The sequence below is a fragment of the Semicossyphus pulcher genome, unplaced genomic scaffold (genome assembly GCF_022749685.1).
Source record: "Semicossyphus pulcher isolate SPU_LCO1_2020_fin unplaced genomic scaffold, fSemPul1.0.p SCAF_24, whole genome shotgun sequence".
NCBI lineage: Eukaryota > Metazoa > Chordata > Actinopteri > Labriformes > Labridae > Semicossyphus > Semicossyphus pulcher.
The window spans coordinates 16252420-16276372 of NW_027211698.1; the positions used below are offsets into that span (position 1 = coordinate 16252420).

A 23953-nucleotide genomic window follows, 5' to 3' on the forward strand; every position below is an offset into this window, starting at 1 on the left:
CACCGACAGTCAGCTCAAATGGAACCTTTTTTAGTCTCAAACGTTTTGACCTGGAGAACCTGCAGGATCCTTCAGAGCATAAATCAGATTAAGAGTCCGTCAGGATCCTCATCAGCTCCGCGGAAGGTCAAAGGTCAGAGAGCTGACCCACAGACATGACATCATGAGTCTCTGATATGACATCATTAATAATGAAAGGTGGAAGCAGCTGGAAACATGAAGTAAGTGACCACAACCTTCAGATGCTATTGATCAGTGCTGACCTTTGACCTTTAGGATCTGATGAAGACCTCTGATGACCCTCCTCCTCCTGTTCACTACATCCTGTCTGAGAGTTTCAGTCTAAAAGTCGTTAAACTGGTTTCTTCCTGATGGAAACAGGAAATTATTACTGTTGAGTTAAAATGTTTTATTAATGATTTGTTTTCATATTTTTTCTACTGACTGAGTTTGTTTGGACTGGAAGAATGAAAAAGACGCCCCCTGCTGCTCTGGATGAATTAAACCTGGACTGTGTCTGCGGGGGGGTTTCCCTCCTTCTCGTCCTGCAGAGATGCTACAGGTACGTTTCCAGAGTTTCCTGATGTTGAAGACGGAGGATAAGCTGCAAATTCACTCAGAAAACACCTGAACAGGTGAGCAGCAGCTCCTCTTCACATCTTTGAAATCAATTTAATATTCAACATCAATTTTACTGTTTTATTGCCTCAGGTTTCAGCTGAGCTGGCAGAGAGGAGGACCAGAGAAGAAGAAGAAAGAGAAGACATGAGGAGGACCAGAGAAGAAGAAAGAGAAGACTGGAGGAGGACCAGAGAAGAAGAAGAAAGAGAAGACAAGAGGAGGACCAGAGAAGAAGAAGAAAGAGAAGACAAGAGGAGGACCAGAGAAAAAGAAAGAGAAGACGGGCCAGTATCTGGTTCGGGTGAGAGGTGTGAGGAGGTTGGCATCAGTAGATCTTTGGTTGCGGGTGGGAGCGTATTGGGGAAGGAGGTCAGTGAGGTAGGAGGGGGCAAGATTGTGAAGGGCCGTGCAGGTGATTAGTAGGATTTTGAATTGGATGGGAAGCCAGTGGAGGTGTTGTAGGACAGGAGGTGTGTGGTCTCTGGTGCGACAGTGGGTGAGCAGACAGGTGGCAGAGTTTTGGATGTTTTGCAGTTTGTTGAGGATTGTGGAGGACGTGCCATAAAGAATGCTGTGGCAACAGTACAGTCTTGAGGTGAAGAAGGCGTGCATGAGTGTTTCAGCAGCTGAGAAGGTGAGGGAGGGGCGAAGACGGGCAATGTTTTTCAGATGGAAGAAGGCATTTTTGGTTATGTAGTTGAAGTGATGTTCAAATGTGAGAGATTGGTCGAAAATGACACCAAGGTTGCGGATGTGGGTGGAAGCAGGAACAGTGGAGCCATCAATACAAAGGGCGAAGTCGGGGCAGGGCGAGATGAGTGATTTGGGACTGATGATGAGGATTTCTGATTTGTTGCTGTTGAGTTTGAGAAAGTTTGCTTGCATCCAGGTTTTGATGTCCATAAGGCAGTCTGTGATGGTGGAGTGAGTGGCAGCAGCGATGGATTTGGTGGAGATGTAGTGTGAAAATGGAGGCCGTGAAGGCAGATGATGTGACCAAGGGGAAGCATGTAAAGGATAAAGAGGAGGGGACCGAGCACTGAGACTTGGGGGATGCCAAGAGAGAGAGAGGGGCTGTTTTAGAGGTGGAGTTGTTGATGCTGATAAACTGGTGGCGGTTGGAGAGGTAGGATTTGAACCAGGAGAGGGCAGTTCCATTGATGCTGGGGGAGGATTCAAGGCGGGTGAGAAGAATGGAGTGATTGATGGTGTCAAAGGCTGCACTGAGGTCAAGAAGGATGAGGATATTAAGGGAGTGGAGGTCGTTAGTAACTTTGAGAAGGGCAGTCTCTGTGCTGTGATGGGCTCTGAAGCCGGATTGAAATGGTTCATAGAGATGATTGGAGTCCAGGTGGGTTTTGGGTTGGGAGGCGACATTCAAGTTCAAGTATTTTGGACAGAAAGGGGAGATTGGAGATGGGGCGGTAATTGTTGGGGATGTCAGGGTCAAGGCCAGGCTTTTTGAGGAGGGGTGTGACAGAGGCGAGTTTAAGGGTGGCGGGGACAGAGCCGGTAGACAGGGAGGAGTTGAATACAGAGAGGATGAGGGGGAGGAGAGCAGGAAGGCAGGCTTTGACTAAGGTGGTGGGGATGGGGTCCAGGTCACAGGTGGAAGTCTCCATGGCAGATAGTGATTTGTGAAGTTCAAAGGGGGAGATCAGGGAGAATTGGGAGAGTTAGCGATCTGTAAGACGGGGAGTGGCAGAGTCAGGGTCAGGATTAGGATCAGGATTAGGGGGGGTGGAGCTGGAAGTGGTGAGTTGGTTGTAGTTTAAATGAATTTTTGTTTGGTTAAATGACATGAATGAGTTGCATTTGTCAACTGTAAAGGAGTGGGTGGAGTTGTCCATGGGTTTGAGAAGTTTGTTGATTGTGGAGAATAAGGCCTCGGGCTTAGTGGAACCAGAGTGGATGAGGCCAGAGTAGTAGGTAGTAGTGAGGTCAGAGCTCGAGAGGTGGTTGATGGTAATACCGGTGGAGCAGACCAGGTCAAGAATGTGGCCGTGGTTATGGGTGGGGAAGTTGATATGTTGGGTGAGGTTGAAGCATTTAAGTATGTCCAGAAATTCTAATGCTAATTTGCAGTCGGTGGAGTCAATGTGGATGTTGAAATCACCCAGGAGCAGGATGGAGGGTGAGATGGAGCAGAGCTGAGTGAGAAAGTCAGAGAGGTCGGAAAGAAAGACAGGCTTATGTTGGGAGGGGCCGGTATGTTATTGAAATGACAAGGGGTTTAGGGCCAGAGAGTTTGAAGGTCAGGTGTTCACATGAGGATGGGGAAAGGATAGTGGCGAGGCTGGTTTTTAAATGGTGGTGGTGGAGGGCAGCAATTCTGCCCCCGCGGCTGTCCGGGCGTGCTTTATCCAGGAAAGAGTATCCATTGGGGGTTGTTTGGTTGAATGTGAAGTAGTCCAGGGATTTATGCCAGGTTTCAGTGAGACAGAGAAAATCAAGTTTATTGTTATTATAGAGGATGGGAGGATTTGGGTCTGGTACAGAGGTTGGCTGAATTCACATGCTGTTGATTGTGGTGTGGTAATGAGGAAGCAGAGGTTTGTGCTGAGTCCACAGGGATGGGATGGAGTTGGCAGAGGTGGAATTATAAATAAACTTGCACTGGGAGCTTTATGGGCATAACTGGGTTGGATCTGGATGAGGTTGTTATTAATAACAGCTTTAATTGTGCGTTGTGGACGGGACAGCCTATGTGTTACAGTGGAGAGAAAGGGCTGACCGGCAGCTGAGGGAGACAATGATAGGTGGGGCCAGTGGGGGGGGGTTCTCACTGGGAACAGTGCTCTGGGGTGGTGACATAGAGGAAGAGGGAGGGGTGCGTGTGTGGAGAGTAAATATTCAGTCACATGGATATGATTGTATCACATGCTGTGAATTAATAATTAAATGGTTGCCACTCTTGTGTGGAGGATACTGTCACTCTTAAATAAGGAGTAGCGTTCCCAGGGGTGCTGGTTTGGCTCAGTTGGTAGAGCAGGCGCCCCATATACAGAGCCTACAGTCCTCGTTGCACTGATCGCAGGTTCGACTCCCGGTCTGCCGATCATTTGGTGCATGTCGTCCCCTGCTCTCTCCTCCCAGCATTTCCTGTCTATCTTCAGCTGTCCTGTCAATTAAAGGCAAAAAAGCCCAAAAAATAATCTTAAAAAAATAAAAATAAAATAAAATAAAAAAAATAAGGAGTAGCGTTCCCAAAACCAATTACAATTGTCTGTGAAGCCTATGTGGTGAGCCCTACAGGTGGACTGGAGCCAGGTGTGGAGACTGTGGATTCTGTTGAGGACCAGAGCACACCTGTTCCACCTGAGCCCCACTCACCTGAGGTTTAGGTACCTGGGAGATCAGGAGCCTCCTGTCTGCTGCACCTGGTGTTTAAGGTGAGTCCAGACAGGCACCTGCTCTGTTTGCGACATGATCATCAAATCCTGGCCTCTGATAAGTCCGAGTGTGTGTCAGGTCGCTTGTGAGCTGCAGCCGTCGGTGATGTGACATTTTCAAAGAGAGTCTGAGAGGTCAGGAACTCAAGGGTCACACACACCTGAAGTTTCAATGTTCTTTTATTGTGAAGGTCTGCAGTAAACAACAGGAAACACTTTATTCTGAAGGTCTGCAGTAAACAACAGGAAACACTTTATTCTGAAGGTCTGCAGTAAACAACAGGACACACTTTATTCTGAAGGTCTGCAGTAAACAGGAAACAGGGTCAGACACAGCATTGTTTCAGAGACAGAAGAAGAGTAGAATCTCGGCTGCCCCCTGCTGGCTGAGCATTTTACATGCAGAGATTTTAAAGGGTTAAAGAATAAATATGAACCAGCTTGTAGGGTTTAATTTTCAAAATAAGAGATCTCACTTCTTCCTGTCCCCAGCCTGCTGGTGTAGAACTTTATGTTTATACAATAAAACTTGTAACTTTGTAGGAACAGGACAGGAAGAGAGGAGAACCTCGTAGTCTGACCAGATCTGAACTTAAACTGGAACCAGTCCAGAAAAAATCTTAACGACTCTGAAACCTGCAGAGTTTGAGCCATCGGCAAGACTCAAGTCATCAGAACGACTCGGGGCATCGGAATGACTCAAGTCATCGACTCAAGTCATCGGAACGACTCGGGGCATCGGAACGACTCAAGTCATCGTACCTCCTGTATCTTATCTCTTATCTTGGTAAGGTAACAGACTGGGATATATGCTAACATGCTAACATGAGAGCTAACTATAGGCAATAAGGTTGCATGATCATGTGCTAATGTTAGCATCTTTACATATTGGTGGGACACACTTATAGCAGCATTAGCATATTATCATTATTTTATATACACATGTCGGTATACCAGGCTAACACATTAGCAAGGTTAGCATGAGCCTGTTTAGCATTTACATGTGTGTACATGTTTCTTGTTATATTAAAGGCCAATGTTATGTGCTAATGATAATGTTACATTTGAACATTAAGTGCATTAGCGCATTAGTCAACATCCAGCATGAAGGTTAGAATTGTGTGTACATTTACCATGCTAACATGTAAACATTAGCATATTATAATGCTAACTTTAGCATTTTCCCCTCAGTCCTGTGTTATCTATTTGATACAATTTCTGTTTCAGTTTTATTATTAATATTTTAGATATAAATTCTGACTGACGTGAAACAGCTTCAGTGTTTCTCATGTTGTTCAGGTTTGGTTCAGGAAGACGCTGCTGGGCAAGAAGGAGCGAGCTGCAAACACCAACGAAGAAGGAGGGGGAGGTGGAGGAGGGAAGAAGAAGAAACTCGAGGTGTTTTATTTCTGAATTTAGAGCTTTATTTTTATGACATCATCTCTGTAAGATGTGTTTACAATTTGTTTAGTTTAATGATTTAAAAAAATGTTTCTTCTTTTAAGGTCAATAAAGTTTTATCAGTTTTCAGATGCAGTTCTCTTCTCTGCCATCAGGTGGCAGCAGACAGCAGCACACAGGAACCTGCAGGTGAAAGAACATCAGTAGAGACATTCGTCCATTTAAAACCCTCCATGTGACGTCATCACTCCTTAACGACAGGTGTGATGATATCACACACATACAAGTGCATCATCCCAACTGTTAACAAGATTGTTTCCATTGTAACAAGGTTAATAAGACAACTCCAGTACCATGGTCGATGTAATATTGGAGACAAATGATTTGTTCTTTGGCCGAAGTTTAGACACAGATGGTTATACATTACTGAAAAGATGATTTGACACAGATGATCAAATCACAGCAGAACTCATCTGGTGGTACATCTTAAAAACCTGTGTGTGCACTATGCAGACATGCCTCTGAGAGGCCAGAGGGGAGGAGCGTAAATTATAAATCAAATCAGATCCATCCGGCTAGGAAGTGAAGCTTTCCTGCAGCCAGTCCACTTCCTGTCCGGGGTCAGAGGTCACGGTCTGACGCTGACTCAGCAGGAAATCTTGGATTTCAGTGTGTGAGTTTGTGTCACTTATATTTAAGTTTTAGCATTTGTTTTGTGTTTCTGTGTACGTATGTTTTAAAGGATTGTAGTTTATAACCTTATTTGTAATATTTTACCTGCAATGTTGAAATAATTTAAATGTGGATAAAAATAATAAAAACAAAGTGAATCATCAAAGAATTATCAAAGAAGAATTTAATTTTTAAAATTAATCTGATTAATAATCAATACATCAACATTAAAAATATGAATGAGGCTCATTAATATTAAACACAGTAACAGACTCTTATTTTGTTAAAAGTATCAGACATGGCCAGGCTGTGATGTCATCATTGATGTCATCAGTGGTCCTCACAAGGTGGTGAACTGGCTCAAAGCGGCTCTCAGCTTATCAGCGATCTGACCAATCAGAGAGCAGAGAGGGGATGACATCACATTTCATCAAGTTCATCAAGTTTCATCACACATAGCCCCTTACCCTCCTCACCTGCTGGTAGAAGGTCACCTGTTGCTGAAGGTACAGCTGCATCATTCGGTTGTAGTCATAGATACGGTTGCTATGGAAATGATTCATCTCAGCTGGGGGAGACACGAGGAGTCAGGTTACACAGAGAGGTGACAGCTAATTGGTCCATTCTGTAGGTAGTACTATCTATAGTACTGTGTGTACCGTGTGAAATACAGTGTAGTACTGTGTGCAATAAAGTGTGTAGTACAGTGTGTAGTACTGTGTGTAGTACTGTGTGTAATACAGTGTGTAGTACAGTGTGCAATAGTGTAGTACTGTGTGTTATACAGTGTGTAGTACAGTGTGTTATACAGTGTGTAGTACAGTGTGTAGTACAATGTATAGTACAGTTTGTAATACAGTGTGTAATACTGTGTAGTACCATGTGTAGTACCATGTGTAGTACCGTGTGTAGTACCGTGTGTAGCACAGTGTGTAGTACAGTGTGTAGCTCAGTATTTAGTACAGTTTGTAATACAGTGTGTAATACTGTGTAGTACCGTGTGTAGTACCGTGTGTAGCACAGTGTGTAGCACAGTGTGTAGCACAGTGTGTAGTACAGTTTGTAATACAGTGTGTAATACTGTGTAGTACCGTGTGTAGCACAGTGTGTAGCACAGTGTGTACAGTTACCTTGCAGTGAGTAGCTCATGCAGCTGATTCGTTGGTTCATTAATTTTCTGTCGCTGTTGCTGATTTTTCCTGCAGAAACCAAACGATCCGATTCTTTCACCTTCTCTACTGCAGCCTGAACACACACACACATTCACAGGTGACACCAAGCACCCTCAATGACATCACTGTCAGGTATGTCGATGATGTTGAAAGAGAAACTGAATCAGTGAAAATCAATTGAATAAATATATTTTATATGACTTTACAGTGTAGCAGTAGTGGCAGTAGCAGTAGTAGCTGTAGCAGTATGAGCACTAGCAGTAGCAGTAGTAGCAGTAGTAGCAATAGCAGTAGTAGCACTAGCAGTAGTGGCAGTAGCAGTAGTAGCACTAGCAGTAGTAGCAATAGCAGTAGTGGCAGTAGCAGTAGTAGCACTAGCAGTAGTAGTAGTAGCACTAGCAGTAGTGGCAGTAGCAGTAGTAGCACTAGCAGTAGCAGTAATAGCAGTAGTGGCAGTAGCAGTAGTAGCACTAGCAGTAGCAGTAGTAGCACTAGCAGTAGCAGTAGTAGCTGTAGCAGTATGAGCACTAGCAGTAGCAGTAGTAGCAGTAGTAGCAATAGCAGTAGTAGCACTAGCAGTAGTGGCAGTAGCAGTAGTAGCACTAGCAGTAGTAGCAATAGCAGTAGTGGCAGTAGCAGTAGTAGCACTAGCAGTAGTAGTAGTAGCACTAGCAGTAGTGGCAGTAGCAGTAGTAGCACTAGCAGTAGCAGTAATAGCAGTAGTGGCAGTAGCAGTAGTAGCACTAGCAGTAGCAGTAGTAGCACTAGCAGTAGCAGTAGTAGCTGTAGCAGTATGAGCACTAGCAGTAGCAGTAGTAGCAATTGTAGCAGTAGTAGTACTACAGTACCTTGTGTACAGCAATGATTTCTGGGAAACATCCCAGCAGACCTTTGTACTCGCTGTTTGTCTCCAACAGGAAGTGAAGGTCCTTCTGAGGCTGAACAAGATCACAGAGGACACAGAGGTCATCAAAGGTCACAGAGGTCAGACTACAAAATGAGTTTATTAAAATCCAATTCATAACAACACCTTCAGTTCTCTGAACAATGTAAATGCACAAACATGCAATAAAATATAAATAATAACTGTTATAAATGAAACACAATAAAATATAAATAATTGTTAAATATTTAATTCAATAAAATGTAAATAATAAATATTATAAATTAAATGCAATAAAATAATAATTGTTGGAATTCAAATAAGATAACTAATAAGATCATATAACTAATAGATAACTTGAAAGTTTAAATATATCTGAGTTTAAATGACTTCATAAGAATATGAAAAGTTAGAGTTTAAATACTGCAATACTGCAGTGTTTCTGTACCTGCTGAGCTACGATCTCTGCGATCTCCTCGTACGTTTTACCGGCAGCTGTCAGAGCGTCTGTCAGAGTCTCCTCCCCTACATCATGATGTCATCAATAATAATAATAACAATATTATATATAATATATATAATAATATAACAACAACATACAACAATAGTCATATATATCATATAGAATAGTTTAATGATGCCTTCAAGGACCTTCTGACATCTGAAATCATGTCTCAATTCCTCCTCCTTCCTTACTTCCTTGCCTCCTTCCCTCCCTCCTTGTCTCCATGTGTCCTCACCTGGGTACTTGCTGCAGGTGAAAACAGCTGACAGGTTCCTGAAGGCTCGGCCAATCCGCTCATACTCTTTAGGCAGCGCTACAAACACAAACACACACACACACACACACATTTACAAAGACGTGTGTAAATGGGTACATCTGTGTGTACAAGTATATAAATATATAAGTACCAGTATAACTATATACCGTAAATTCTCAAATAGTGTTGGGTCCTTCATTTACCTCTGCTGCAGAGGGCACTGAGCTTTCATAGGAAGCAGGCTTATGTTAGAGGCAGGCCGTTAGTTACAACTCCCTCTGTACATGTAGTCATATTTTAGTATGAAGCCTCATTTTGCTCCTGCTAAACTTTGCACATGATTCATCTTGAACATTTAGAACCACTTCATCAGTGTATTTGCACATTAACATCTCTGTACACTGTAATGGCGCATTAACACCTTGAATCACTGTATCTGCACATGAAGAATCTATACACTGTAATTGTAATTTTAGATTTACTTGAGTAGGTTTACTTTTCAGATATGTTTATATTTAGTTATATGTTAGTTTATATTTTAGATTAATATAGTTAGGTTTTTATTTATTATTGCTGTTAGAACTCCTGGATGTATATATTCCTTCTTCTAGTGTTATGGTTATTTTACTGTGTATTTATTTTGTCCTGTGCTGTAATCGCTTTGATAACCTGCTGTAACACCTCAATTTCCCAGTTTGGGATCAATAAAGTACATCTATCTATCTATCAATCGATCTACCTTTCTACCTACCTACCTGCCTACCTACCTACCTACCTACCTATGATCTGCTCTGTTTCCACTTTTTCTTCCAGTATCTGATTCTTTTTGGATCAGCTCTAAGCTAGATCTAAAATTCAACTTTCCCTGATGCTGTGTCATGAAAGCCGTTCAGTGTTCAGATTTCCCGCCTTCCTTGAATGCATCAGATCGATCCGACCTCCGTTCAACAAACAAGCATTTTAAAGTAGTTGTCTTCTCCTCTCGACGACAGACCTGACAAAGCTTGCATATTTACTTTTTACAAATCTGCATCATGATGTTGACATTTCGGCAAAGGTAAGACCCGTTAAGTAAAGTCAATCACAAGGAAAGTAGTACAAGTGAATAAGTGTATAAGTACTAGTATAAGTGTATAAGTGTTTAAGTACTAGCATAAGTATATAAGTGTATAAGTACTAGTATAAGTGTATAAGTGTATAAGTACTAGTATAAGTGTATAAGTGTATAAGTACTAGTATAAGTATATAAGTGTATAAGTACTAGTATAAGTGTATAAGTACTAGTATAAGTGTATAAGTGTATAAGTACTAGTATAAGTATATAAGTGTATAAGTACTAGTATAAGTGTATAAGTACTAGTATAAGTGTATAAGTACTAGTATAAGTATATAAGTGTATAAGTACTAGTATAAGTGTATAAGTACTAGTATAAGTATATAAGTGTATAAGTACTAGTATAAGTGTATAAGTGTATAAGTAGTAGTGTAAGTGTATAAGTACTAGTATAAGTATATAAGTGTATTCGTACTAGTATAAGTATATGTGTATTAGTACTAGTAGAAGTGTAGTAGAAGTACACACGTACGTCCCGTGCAGCGTTTCCAGTGTGTGTGTCCTACATTCAGCAGCTCTCTAACTCCGTCCTCCATCGACCTCGAGAACCGACCATACAGCTCACACCTCTGTTCACTACACACACACACAGACACACACACACACAAATATAAACACATGCCACACCTGCTATGTAACGTTAGTTTTATTTTTCAACCCTCAGTTTTGTCTGTGAGGCTGGATAGATTGATGGACTAATTGGTGGATTGATTAATGGATCGATTGATAAATTGATTAATTGATAGATAGATTGATTAAGGGATTGATTGATCGATGGATTGATAGATGGACTGATTGATTGATCTACTGATGGATTAATGGATGGATGGATGACTTACACCTCAACAGCATCGAGCTCGACGGCTTCAGGTTCCACCAGACTGAAGATCATCGGTCCCACAGTCTCGTCTTTCTCTGCCTTCCTCTTCCCCGCCTTCCACTCCTAAAACATCACAAGACTGCGTCAGCCAATAAGCAAGCAGATTACGGCCCTCTACAGCAGGGGGTGGGGCTTAACCTGCCTTCTCGTCTCTGTAGGTGAGGAAGAGCTGAAAGACGTCGCTCTGAGAGACGACCGGGTGACGACACATCCGAATCATCCAGGCCTGCAGCTGCTCCATCCGCATCCTGATGAAGTCCACCTCGAACCGGCCTGAAAGCATAGGAAACCACTTAAACACAGAGGTCAAAGGTCATCTTGGTGAAGTCCACCTTGAACCGGCCTGAAAGCATGGGAAACCACTTAAACACAGAGGTCAAAGGTCATCTTGGTGAAGTCCACCTTGAACCGGTTGGAAAGCACAGGAAACCATTCAAACACAGGTGTGGTACAAGTGTGGTTGTCATGGCGACAGCTCACCTGTGACCTGCTTGTCGGGCAGGGGGGGGATGGGGAGAGCTGAGCCAAACTTGTCCAGCAGACGCTCGTACAGCCAATCAAAGTGCTTGTAGCGATGATTGACAGGTCTGTTGGTCGTCTGCAGGATGTTGAGAGTCAGAGGGCGTGTACTGCTGTGTACTAATACTGTGTACTAGTACTGTGTAACATATATAAATATGTGGTGTCTCACGTTGGGGGTGATCTGGTACTCGATGAAGCTCTTGAGGCCGTACAGTTTGGATTCTTTTTTGGGATCAGCAATCAAACAGTCAAGAGGAGCCGACGGGTACAGCCACACGGGACCCACCTCTCCAATCTGATTGGACGATGAACAGGGCCGATCAGAGCGCAGCAATCAACAACACAGCGTGATCAAGTGATCTTTAAAGTCCATTACTCACATAGACAGAAAGTCTGTCTCTGCTGTTCGCGGGAGGTTTAGCTAACAAGAAGACTTCTGGACTTGGACCTTTGGTGAACGGAAACCTGAGAACACACAGGCTCAATGAGATCTGCTGGATCTCCTGACATCTACGGTATCTCCTGATATCTACGGGATCTACTGACATCTTACAGGATCTACTGACATCTACGGTATCTCCTGATATCTACGGGATCTACTGACATCTACGGTATCTCCTGATATCTACGGGATCTACTGACATCTACAATATCTCCTGACATCTACGGGATCTACTGACATCTACGGTATCTCCTGATATCTACGGGATCTACTGACATCTTACAGGATCTACTGACATCTACGGTATCTCCTGATATCTACGGGATCTACTGACATCTACAATATCTCCTGACATCTACGGGATCTACTGACATCTACAATATCTCCTGACATCTACGGGATCTACTGACATCTACGGTATCTCCTGATATCTACGGGATCTACTGACATCTACAATATCTCCTGACATCTACGGGATCTACTGACATCTACTGGATCTCCTGACATCTAGGGGATCTACTGACATCTACGGCATCTACTGACATCTTCTGGGATCTACTGAATCTACAAAGATAAATCTGCTGTGCAGATTTTTTTACTTGTTGAGGGAGATCTTCACTGTGGACCCACTGGTGCTCCGACATGAAGCCCCTCCCTCCTCCTCTACGTGATCGTCACCACGGTAACCGCCCACTGATTGGTCGTCCCAGTCGTCGTCCCACTCGCAGTCATCGTCCTCGACCTCTGCTGGAGACGGGAAACGGATTTTTGTTATTGGACCAAACCTTTATTTAACTTTGAATTAAGAACAAGATACTTGTACCCTAAGTATCTTGAAAAATATCAAAAAAACTTGTGTTACCTTGTTGTGTGTTAAACGCCTGACTATCCCATCCTTCAGCTGTGGTACTGACTGAAGCCCCGCCCTCTGACCAGGAGTCCCTGCCGCCTTCACCTCCACCACCAACCTGAAACACAACAAAACCAGCAATGTAAAGACCCAAAACGACACTTAACTGTGGTCCTTTAATGTCTCTTTGTGGTGGATTTGAGTCTCTTTAGTTTATTCATCATCAGGCTCTAATGGAGGAAGTGGGAGGAGCTTAGTACTGGTTCTGCTCACCTGTAAATATCCCTCAGGTACCAGTCCAGTTCTCCCACTGGAGTCCTGGGCTTCGATCCAGCCTCCACCCACAGTCTGCTCACACAAACACGCATTAACTCACATGCACACACACTATTGGTGTGTCTTGTACTCTGCATATAGTGTGTATCAGGTACAGTGTGGGTGTTTATAACACAGTGCATATATGATGTGTATTTACCTGGTCCAGCACGGTGATCGTCTCCCCCTGTCGCACTGACAGCTCGTTGTTTCCGGGTTGGGCCGTGAAGTCGTACAGAACCTGAGCCTGAAACTCAACAAACATCGTGTAACTACTCTGTTTTTTATTTTGTCACTGAGATAATAAAGATACTAAGTGCAGCTGCAGCTTATTTGATGGAGGGTCCTCACAGGTGGAGTAAACCCTGTGTGTGTTTGACAGGAAAGGTCTGGTTATCAGTGAAACTACAAACTGTGACAAACATATGAACCTGACTTCCTGTCAGACCAGAACTGCAGAGTCAACAGCTCCAGGCTGTCACACCAGACTCCATACACATTTACATCATTTTAAGACACGTCTCTGAGGGTTTGAGTCACTTTCTACACTGCTGCTCGGCTATTGTAATAATATGTATTATTTATAAAATGTGTATTTATAAATTATTTTCAGGTCTTTATAATTGTCCTGTCAGAAGAATATAATCATTAATAAGGGAATATTTTAAAACAGGTTTGCAGTAGTGTTTCCAGGTTTTCTCTGATAATCCAACCAAACTTCTTTTAGAAATGTCAACTTTTGGTTATTTAATCGTGTTTGTTCACGTTTGCACTAGAATCGTGTCACTTTAAATTATATTTTTTTTATTTCTTTCCAACCATGCAGCGTTGTGAGTGAATAATGATTAACTATCATGTTGTTATAACGTGGGACAAATGTCTGATTTTATTAGCATATGTTTCATTTTTTCTGCCCGTTGATACAAGATCGTTTTTGAATTTGAACCGGACGCTGTTTGCATTGTGAAATAACGAGTTTGTGTTTTTTTGGAGATATTTTTTCTTCATTTCGAAAATGTAAAAAAAAAACACCCCTAAAGAAATGTTTTAATTATTTCGATTTATATGAATAAGAAATTTGTTCACAAGTCAGCAGAATAATTTTGTTGTTGTTTTTCTTTCCTTTGACATCTTCACGATGTTTCCACCAGACTCCATGAGAGTTTTCACTGTTTTTTGTGCAGGTCTGCTTTGTTAATCGGACAGTTTCTTTACTTTTCTATTATTATTATTATATAGTTACAGTTATTTTCCTTTCATGATAAAACATCAAACCGTCCGACAGAAATGTTTTTTTTTTACCTTTAATTCAATTTATTTCATGTTTGTTCGCCTTTAAACGTAGCGCTAACTCACGTTTTAAATGACTGTTTTCTCTATGAGGTTCCGGCATGGAGCGCCCGGTACTGTCTTCAGTCTGAAGATGCGAAGCGGCGGCAGCAGATGAGAGGTCAAAGGTCGCTGTCCCTCACACCTACACTCACCTTTAGAGCCATGATGACGTCGGCAGCAGCGCTTCTTATTCTTTTATTTTTTAATCAAAGTTTCATCCTTTCAGCTCCTCCGCGACCAACCTACAACTTCTCCCGCGTCAAGAGGGAAACAACAACACATCACTTCCTGTACCCGATTTCACAATAAAGGCTGGGGTGCAACAGTAAGTATCATCAGTAATGATCAAAAGTAAAACCATTATATAGCGCGTAAGTGAAAATACGAATACACACTTAAAACTGAATTAATTCTGTTTTATAGAAAAATAAAAATAAGTAATAAATTATAGATTTTTAGCAGCACAGACGGGAAAAAAACTAAATTTTACACAATTAATCTGAGAGTAGAACAAGAAAGTATACATGAGTAATTTAACTTACAATAACAGGCAATAGTACACATACAGTATTCACTCACGTCAAGTGACGGGGTGTGTTTATTAGCAGCAAAGTAAAGCACATTATTAATTATACACTGCTCAAAACAATTAAGGTAACACGTAGTCTTCGCAGCATAACACCAAGTCAGTTAAACTTCAGGGATATCAATCTGTCCATTTAGGAAGCACAAGTGATTGTGAATCAGTTTCACCTGCTGTGGTGCAAATTAAAGAGACAACAGGTGCAATGGAGAGGCAACAGCAGGACAACCCCCACAAAGGGAATGGTTTAACATGTGGTGGCCACAGACAGCTGCTCTCTCCTGATACTGACTGACTGATTCTGTTTTGTGTTCTGCTAGTGTCCTTGTCACTACTGTTAGCATGAGGCGGTGCCTGCAGCCCAATCAGATTGCACAGGTAGTCCAGCTCCTCCAGGATGGCACATCCATACGTGCGGTCGCAAGAAGGTTTCTGTGTCTCCCAGCACAGTCTCAAGAGCATGGAGGAGGTACCAGGAGACCGGTTGTTACACGAGGACAGTTGGACAGGGCCGTAGATGCGGAGGAACAGGAGGAGCACTGCCAGAGCCCTACAACATGACCTCCAGCAGGCGACTGGCCTGCATGTTTCTGACCAAACTGTCAGAAACAGACTCCATTAGGGCGGCATGAGGGCCCGACGTCCTCTAATGGGACCTGTGCTCACAGCCCAGCACCGTGCAGCTCCATTAGCCTTCGCCAGAGAACACCAGAATTGGCAGGTCCGCCATTGGCGCCCTACTAACCACATATCTTCCCGGGAGTTCTTGTGCTCCCTTGTCTTGAAGGTTCCTGAGGATCGTTGCTGCAGACCACCTGCTGCTGTGGACCTGCTCGACTGCAACAACTACTAACATCAGCCTTCCCCATAGTATCATTATTGTTGCTGCTAATGCTAATAGTAGACCTGTTGACTTCAACTGTTACAATTACGATTACCTCAGCCTTTATCATTACTCTGCTTCTCTCGCTAATTTATTTATTTATTTATTTATTTAGCCAATCTTCACCCTAGTCTACCACTATTATTGGCATTGTAACCATAAGTATGTGTCTGTTGTTGTTCATGTAACAAGGACATATGTTGTTGTGGTAACAAGAACATATGTTGTTGTTGCTCTCTTTGCCTGTCTCTATCCTGCATCTCCTTCTATCCCATTTTCGGCCCATCCAGTCGAGGCAGATGGCTGTTCAACATGAGTCTGGTTCTGCTCGAGGTTTCTGCCTGTTAAAAGGAAGTTTTTCTGCCAATGTGCCGAATTGCTAAGTGCTACTCATGGTGGATTCATGTTGGGCCTCTCTTTAAATAACTTAACAAAGAGTCGGTCTAGACCTGCTCTTTCTGTAAAGTGTCTCGAGATAACCCTGGTTATGATTTGGCGCTATACAAATAAAATTTGATTGATTGATTGATTGATTGACTGTTCTCTTCACAGATGAGAGCAGGTTCACACTGAGCACATGTGACAGACGTGAAAGAGTCTGGAGATGCCGTGGTGAACGTTATGCTGCCTGTAACATCATCCAGCATGACCGGTTTGGCGGTGGGTCAGTGATGGTCTGGGGAGGCATTTCCTTGGAGGGCCGCACAGACCTCCATGTCATAGCCAATGGTACCCTGACTGCTGTTAGGTACTGAGATGACATCCTCCAAGCACTTGTTAGACCTCATGGTGGTGCAGTGGTGGTGCCCTGGGTCCCTCCTGGTGCAGGACAATGCCCGGCCTCATGTGGCCAGAGTGTGTAGGCAGTTCCTGGTTGACGAAGGCATTGATGCCATTGACTGGCCCTCTCGTTCCCCTGACCTAAATCCAACTGAGCACCTATGGGACATTATGTATCGGTGCATCAGACGCTGCCAAGTACCGCCACAGACTGTCCAGGAGCTCACTGATGCCCTAATCCAGGTCTGGGAGGAGATCCCCCAGGACACCATCCGCCAGGACACCATCCGCCGATTCATCAGGAGCATGCCCAGACGTTGTTGGGAGTGCACACGGGCACGTGGGGGCCATACACACTACTGAATCACATCATGGGTTGCCATGACGACATTCACGTAAGTTAGATCAGCCTGTGATTTCATTTTTTTACTCTGATTTTTAATCCAACCCTCGATGGGCTGATGATTTTGGTTTCCACTGACCGTTGTTACATCATTTTGTTCTCAACAAATTATACAATGTACATCACTGAAGATTTTCAACCTGAATTATACGTTCATCAAGATCTGATGTTTGATTTAAGTGTGACACCTTTTAGAGGTAATTATTCTTAATGTTGTTTGTATTAGTATCAGGACATGTAGTACATTATGCAAGAAACAGTGTAACATATGTGATGAAATACAAACGCATAAAACACAGTAACACTACACATTACTTTCAAAAACTGCAGTATAAATATTCAGTATGCAGTATCATTAAAGTACTTTACATGTACTGTGATAAATTACAGTGAAAGCAAACAAACCGGAAATACATCACAAACATTGTTACTCAAAAGACAGAAACATTTCAGTGGCATTCAATTTACTTACGTATCAGCTCTTACTTTGAAAGGTCATCTTCCAGTTTCCGGTATTTAGCCATTTATGATAGAACAATTGACAGAAAGTGACGTCAGACACCCGGAACAGTTGAGTGTTTACAAACTGAAGGCGTTTCCTGAAAAGTGTCCAATTACACACAGATATACACTGTAAAATCACGATGTATAAGACACTGTAAAATCACGATGTATAATACACTGTAAAAACATGACATATATAATACACTGTAAAATCACGATGTATAATACACTGTAAAATCACGATGTACAATACACTGTAAAAACATGACATATATAATACACTGTAAAATCACGATGTATAATTCACTGTAAAATCACGATGTATAATACACTGTAAAAACATGACATACAGTACACTGTAGAAACCTAATATACAAGACGCTTTTCTGCTTTGAGTTGAAGTTTTTTCAACTTGAGCCGCTCAGAGCGTTTCCCCAAAAACATGAGGCGCACTGAGCGTAAAAAAAAAGCGCTCAGCAACGCAAAAGTAGAACGCAAAAAACGTCCCTCTCATTGAAAACGACTACAAAAAAGCCGCCCCATCCGCTAAACCACGCTCTGTCTGATCGGGCCCTGTATACAGGAACAACATGAGACTAAATTTTACTGTAAAAAATACATGACATAAGAGTTTCATGTCAGAACTCCAAACTGTGCTGTTATAAGTCTGCACTGTAAAAATACTTTGACTTTAAAAATCAGAAAACACTTTTTTACAGTTTTTAATGACTTTATTTTTGTGAAACTTGACCCATGTTGAAACTACTTGTTCACCTGTTTGTCTGCACGTCCACCTGCTGCTGCCTTCAGGTACCCCCAGGTGTTTTCACCTGATCTCTCAGTCCTCTCATCTCTTAAAGCTGTGGGCATGTACACATTGCGGCACCTCACCTGTCAGGTGTTCCTGATCACAGGTGACTGAAAGCATTTTAATGATTGTAATTATTCTAATGTGAATGAGTAATAACACAAGAGAACCTGTTTTCAGTTTGTCACATTTATTAAACAAACAGTTAGAGAAGCAGCTTTTCATCTCAGCTCACACAGGAAACATTCAGGGACATTTATTTTGAAAGTTCTGCAGTTAAATGTGCCGCTTCCTGTTAAAAGACTTAAAGTGCAACAATTGAAACTGTCTTTCTGTGGGTTGAACTTCAAATCAAACAAACAATAACGTTTATTAATAAATGTTTATGTGTGAAATGAGTCTGATTTTAAAATCTGCAAATGTTTGAGTCAGAAATTGAACTCTTAAAGTTTAAATTGAGTCAGGCATGAAACACGTTTACATCATTCATTTGTTCATTTGTTCATCCATTCATTCTTTCATCGTGTCCGACGTTCATCGTTCACAGATCCACTCAGAATCGCCAGGTTTAAAGTTCTCTTCAGTATCAAAGAAATCCAATGACAGTTAATGTTGCTATGCTAACTGCTGCTAACAGGAGCTAACAGCTGCTAACACATATTTACAGTGTGATTTAACAGGCAGAAACTCAGTGCAGTAACCCTAGGAAATGAATGAATGAATGAATGAATGAATACACATTTAAAAAGATTCTGTCCGTAAGGTTCATGAGTGAAATGTGACAGAGTGAGGAAGCTGTGAGACTTTAATGATCACATGAATATTAATGTGATCATGTGAGTGATTTTTGACCAATCAGCTGCTTTTAATAAGTTTTAATGATCATTGTTAGACACAGGGGGCGCCGCAGAGCACCAATGTTCAGTAAACGCACCACTGTTCAGTGAACGCACCACCATTTAGTGAACGCACCACCACATGACCGCCACTGAGGCCAGCAGACCAATCACAGAGCTTGCTGCAGATGAGGGGGCGGAGTTACACAGGTCAGAGTTGCAGCACTTGAAGGTGAAACTGGAAACCTGAAAATGATTGATAAAGTTATCGATGACTGATCAGCTGGAACACATGGTGATCAAAACAACATACAATATATGTACAATACATACAAAGTATACTGGATGTACACAGTGTACATACAGTGTATATCTACATATACTGTATACATACACTATACATATATGTATACATATATATGTACATACTGGCATGTAAACGAGCAGTTATTTCATGTTTCAATCTGTTTAAAATCTATAACACTGATCAGATTATTATTCAGATTATTCATCGAATAGGATCAGGTTTCACTAAATTTCTTCTTGTGTTTTACAGCGCAACACAGCGCCTCCGCTGGTCAACCTGTGACATTACATGTTTCTGACACAGCTGAAGTTCATCACCTCTGATTTCTGACACTCAAATTTCATCCAATAAAGCTAACAGGAGGAGCTAACAGGAGGAGCCAACAGGAGGAGCTAACAGGAGGAGCTAACAGGAGGAGCTAACAGGAGGAGCCAACAGGAGGAGCCAACAGGAGGAGCTAACAGGAGGAGCCAACAGGAGGAGCTAACAGGAGGAGCCAACAGGAGGAGCTAACAGGAGGAGCCAACAGGAGGAGCTAACAGGAGGAGCCAACAGGAGGAGCCAACAGGAGGAGCTAACAGGGGGAGCTAACAGGAGGAGCTAACAGGAGGAGCTAACCTTAACCCTTAGATCAGGTGTAACCTGACGGTTACTGCGGTTCTACAGGACCCCAGGTGAGACACGCACACACACACACCATTTTTTCTGAGCTCAGCGCTGTGGTGGTGTTGGTTTTAATGGTTTAACTCCTGTTTGTTTGTTTGTTTATTAACTGATGCTAAGCTAATCTCTGCTGGTGCTGCAGTGGTGTATTCATCTGACAGTACTCAGTATTACCGCAGTGTGCTCTCTGCTCCTCATAGTACAAAGACATAATGAGCACTTCTTATGTGTCAGGATACTGTGAGTGTCTGTATGTTCTTTAAACAGTGGAATGACTGAGGCTGCCTTCACACCGACAGTCCGTTTCTTTGGTCTGAATCAAACACCAAAGTGTTACCAAGTTGCATTTTGCCTCCAGTCTGGTTTGTGTTCACACGGCAGCTTTTACCAGCAGACCAAACGTTTTACAATGCGAGGAAACTGCTCTCTGATTGGTCAGATTTTCCACGTGGGAAAACTCCCTGAAGTAAACAATGAGGGAGAGCACACTGATCAGTCACACTCAACTCGATCGTGGAGTTGATTAATGTTTCGTCGTCGGAGTTTTTTTTACTTTTAACCGACATTGTTCCACAACTCGATCGGTTCCACAACTCGATCGGTTCCACTCTCCTTTAGTTTTTCACTGAACACTTTGAACACCTCCGTGTTTTTGTGCGTTTCCACAAGCCTTTGTATAATTGTTTGGTCGCCCATATTCCTCCTCGTCGCTCCCCCACGTCTGTGTCTGCAAGTGTCAGCACCCGCTAACAACCCACAATGCACTGTGTACGGTTTGTTTCCTGTATTTGGTCTTACTTTAAGTCCGTTTATGTTCACACCTGTATCAAACCTGACCGTGGTTCATTTGGAAACGGACCGATACCTGTCTTTTCTAGCGGACCATGTTCCGGTTGTTTGGTCCACACCAGAGTTAGAATGTGTGTTCACACCTGTCCGAATGAACCAGACTTTCTGAGTAAAGTCTGAAAGTCCGGACCAGAGCTGTCAGGTGTGAAAGCCCACGAAATACACGTCAGAGACGTTTGATTGTACAGCGTCAACAGAGTATTACTACAGCATTAGTACAGTATTAGTAGAGTATTAGTAGTTCTGAAAGGAGTTTACCTGTGGGAACATCTGTCCCAGTCGGCTGTACTCACAGTCTGAGTACTTCAGACACTGACGATAAGTCATCCCACCTGCAGAACAGAAACATAATCTCAGTATAATCTCAGTTTAATCTCAGTATAATCTGTATAATCTCAGTTTAATCTCAGTTTAATCTCAGTTTAATCTGTATAATCTCAGTTTAATCTCTGTATAATCTCAGTTTAATCTCAGTTTAATCTCTGTATAATCTCAGTTTAATCTCAGTTTAATCTCAGTTTAATCTCTGTATAATCTCAGTTTAATCTGTATAATCTCAGTTTAATCTCAGTTTAATCTGTATAATCTCAGTTTAATCTGTATAATCTCATTTTCATCTCAGTTTAATCTGTATAATCTTGTTTAATCTCAATTTAATCTCATTTTAATCTCAGTATAATCTCTGTATAATCTGTATAATCTCTGTAATCTCAGTTTAATCTCTGTATAATCTCAGTTTAATCTGTATAATCTCAGTTTAATCTCTGTATAATCTCAGTTTAATCTCAGTTTAATCTCAGTTTAATCTGTATAATCTCAGTTTAATCTCAGTTTAATCTGTATAATCTCAGTTTAATCTCAGTTTAATCTCAGTTTAATCTGTATAATCTCAGTTTAATCTCATTTTCATCTCAGTTTAATCTGTATAATCTTGTTTAATCTCAATTTAATCTCATTTTAATCTCAGTATAATCTCTGTATAATCTGTATAATCTCTGTAATCTCAGTTCAATCTCACAGGTGTGCAGGTGTACCTCTCTCGTTCAGTGTGAGACAGGCGTCGTCATAGCTACAGTCTCGTTGTTTGGAGCAGCTGGCAGTGTAGTCCTTACAGCTGTAACAGCGAATGGCTGATCCTGAAAAAACAAACCAGTTTTAGACTGGAATTTGCTTACAATGCTGACAAAGCTAACAAAGCTAACAATGCTAGCATTAGCAGCTGAGACGTGTTATTTAACTCATCCTCTCTTTTTTTGGCAGAAACACGTTTACAGACTCAGAGAAGGAATCGCAGCCCTGATCATTACATGGACCTTTTAGCACTGTAGTTACCGTGGAGACAGACATCTGGTACATATAAATGATTACAGTACATTTATAAACAGTCAGAAAACCTGAGACAGTTCAGCTGATCACATTTAATGAAGTATATCAACATTTTAGGGGTTAAATGTAAACGATGAATCTTCAGATTAAACACTGATTTATATTTAATTGATACACAAACACACTTCTCTCATTTCTGTTTCGTCAAGATTAAAATTATTTATTAGAAATATGTTTTTTCATCGTGTTTAAAAAAACTTTAATATTTAAGATAAAAGATTTAATATTTTTCTGATTTTAAATATTTGAGAAAATCAAACGTACCGACTCCGACGAGAGCCGAGCCGAGCAGCAGACAGGTCAGCAGGGAGCGCTTCATTTTCACCTCCGCTCAGCTGAGAGAGAGACGGGTGGAGACAGTCACAGCAGGGTGGAGTGCTGTGTGTATAACATGTAATACTGGTTGTATAAAATGTGGTACCGTGTGTAGTACTGTGTGTATAACATGTAGTACTGTGTGTAGTACTGTGTGTACTGTGTGTATAACATGTAGTACTGTGTGTAGTACTGTGTGTATAACATGTAGTACTGTGTGTATAACATGTAGTACTGTGTGTACTGTGTGTATAACATGTAGTACTGTGTGTAGTACTGTGTGTATAACATATAGTACTGTGTGTATAACATGTAGTACTGTGTGTACTGTGTGTATAACATGTAGTACTGTGTGTACTGTGTGTACTCACCCAGCAGCAGTAGCAGTAATACTGCAGTTCAGCAGTACTGTTGTTGTTGTAGAGGAGCAGAGAGCAAGTGGATTCTGACTGGGACAGACAGCTGAGGGCAGCTCAGAGGCCCCGCCCACTGGTAAAGGCCCTGCCCACTGGGAGATGGGAGGGGCCCCGTCCACTGGGAGGAGCCAACTGCTACAAAACAGTGTCTTTGTTTCTGTTTTTATTGAAAGTCAAAACATGAGATCAGTGTCAGATACCGTCACATATACAGTAAATATATGTTATTTATACTATATCATATACTCACGATACACAGTATGTGTACTATATAATGTTGTACAGCATATAAACAACAGAATACTAATGCTTCAACTAAGGAAGAGTTCAGTTTACAGTAAACTGTATATACTATATATATATACACACGTACAGTATATGCGTGTATATTTATGTGTGTGTATTGGGGTGGCTGTGGCTCAGTGGTATTGTGGGTCGTCTCTCAATCAGATGGGGGATCGATCCCTGAGTGCTACAGTCACATGTCAACCCCAAACTGCTCCTGGAGGCGGAGCCATCGCTGTGTGAATGTGTCCTGATTGGAGATTAGCATAGCAGCCTCTGCCATCAGTGTGTGAATGTGTGTGTGGATGGGTAAATGTGACATGCAATGTAAAATCACTGAGTGGTCAGAAGACTAGAAAAGAGACACATAAGTACAGTTATGCAGAACTGATGACATTCAGCCTCAGTTGGACTCTGTATTTATTACTGATTGGCTAATATTAGCGTGCTAACACACTAAACTAAGACGGTGAACGTTCGTCTTGTTTTTGTCTGTTAGCATGCTAATGTTAGCTCTTATTAAATAAGGCCTGTTGGCTGACATCGGGAACAGGAAGCTCTCAGTTCATTTGATTTTC

The 23953-nt window shown here is 41.9% G+C and overlaps 3 protein-coding genes across 7 annotated transcripts; 1 reads left to right on the forward strand and 2 right to left on the reverse strand.

Annotated features, from left to right (window-relative positions):
* The first annotated feature begins 306 nt into the window (after positions 1-306).
* Positions 307-9115, forward strand: LOC138603591 (troponin I-like). 3 transcript variants are annotated; one of them, XM_069675456.1, is made up of 5 exons: positions 307-562; positions 712-929; positions 7292-7390; positions 8176-8242; positions 8899-9115. In XM_069675456.1, exons 1-4 carry the CDS (start codon positions 554-556, stop codon positions 8180-8182), a joined length of 333 nt encoding a protein of 110 aa, XP_069531557.1. In that variant the 5' UTR covers positions 307-553; the 3' UTR covers positions 8183-8242; positions 8899-9115. The 3 variants fall into 3 exon arrangements, 2 of the variants coding, with proteins under 2 accessions (XP_069531557.1, XP_069531558.1); XM_069675457.1 differs by having other exon boundaries at positions 712-922; XR_011309246.1 differs by lacking the exons at positions 7292-7390; positions 8176-8242; positions 8899-9115 and having other exon boundaries at positions 307-635; positions 712-922.
* LOC138603589 (sorting nexin-9-like) lies at positions 6304-14606 on the reverse strand. Of its 2 annotated transcripts, none has more exons than XM_069675455.1 (17): positions 14510-14606; positions 13186-13272; positions 12984-13058; positions 12723-12828; positions 12460-12604; positions 11799-11883; positions 11588-11713; positions 11377-11494; positions 11039-11169; positions 10856-10959; positions 10489-10592; positions 8882-8959; positions 8590-8666; positions 8107-8196; positions 7217-7331; positions 6563-6654; positions 6304-6474 (listed from the first exon to the last, which is right to left on the reverse strand). In XM_069675455.1, exons 1-17 carry the CDS (start codon positions 14519-14521, stop codon positions 6427-6429), a joined length of 1593 nt encoding a protein of 530 aa, XP_069531556.1. In that variant the 5' UTR covers positions 14522-14606; the 3' UTR covers positions 6304-6426. The 2 variants fall into 2 exon arrangements, with proteins under 2 accessions (XP_069531556.1, XP_069531555.1); XM_069675454.1 differs by having other exon boundaries at positions 12460-12607.
* Positions 14607-18491: 3885 nt separating this feature from the next.
* On the reverse strand, positions 18492-23106 carry cd59a (CD59 molecule (CD59 blood group) a). 2 transcript variants are annotated; one of them, XM_069675339.1, is made up of 5 exons: positions 23046-23106; positions 22624-22737; positions 22008-22109; positions 21232-21305; positions 18492-19400 (listed from the first exon to the last, which is right to left on the reverse strand). In XM_069675339.1, exons 2-5 carry the CDS (start codon positions 22676-22678, stop codon positions 19278-19280), a joined length of 354 nt encoding a protein of 117 aa, XP_069531440.1. In that variant the 5' UTR covers positions 22679-22737; positions 23046-23106; the 3' UTR covers positions 18492-19277. The 2 variants fall into 2 exon arrangements, with proteins under 2 accessions (XP_069531440.1, XP_069531439.1); XM_069675338.1 differs by having other exon boundaries at positions 22624-22694; positions 23046-23105.
* Positions 23107-23953: the final 847 nt, after the last annotated feature.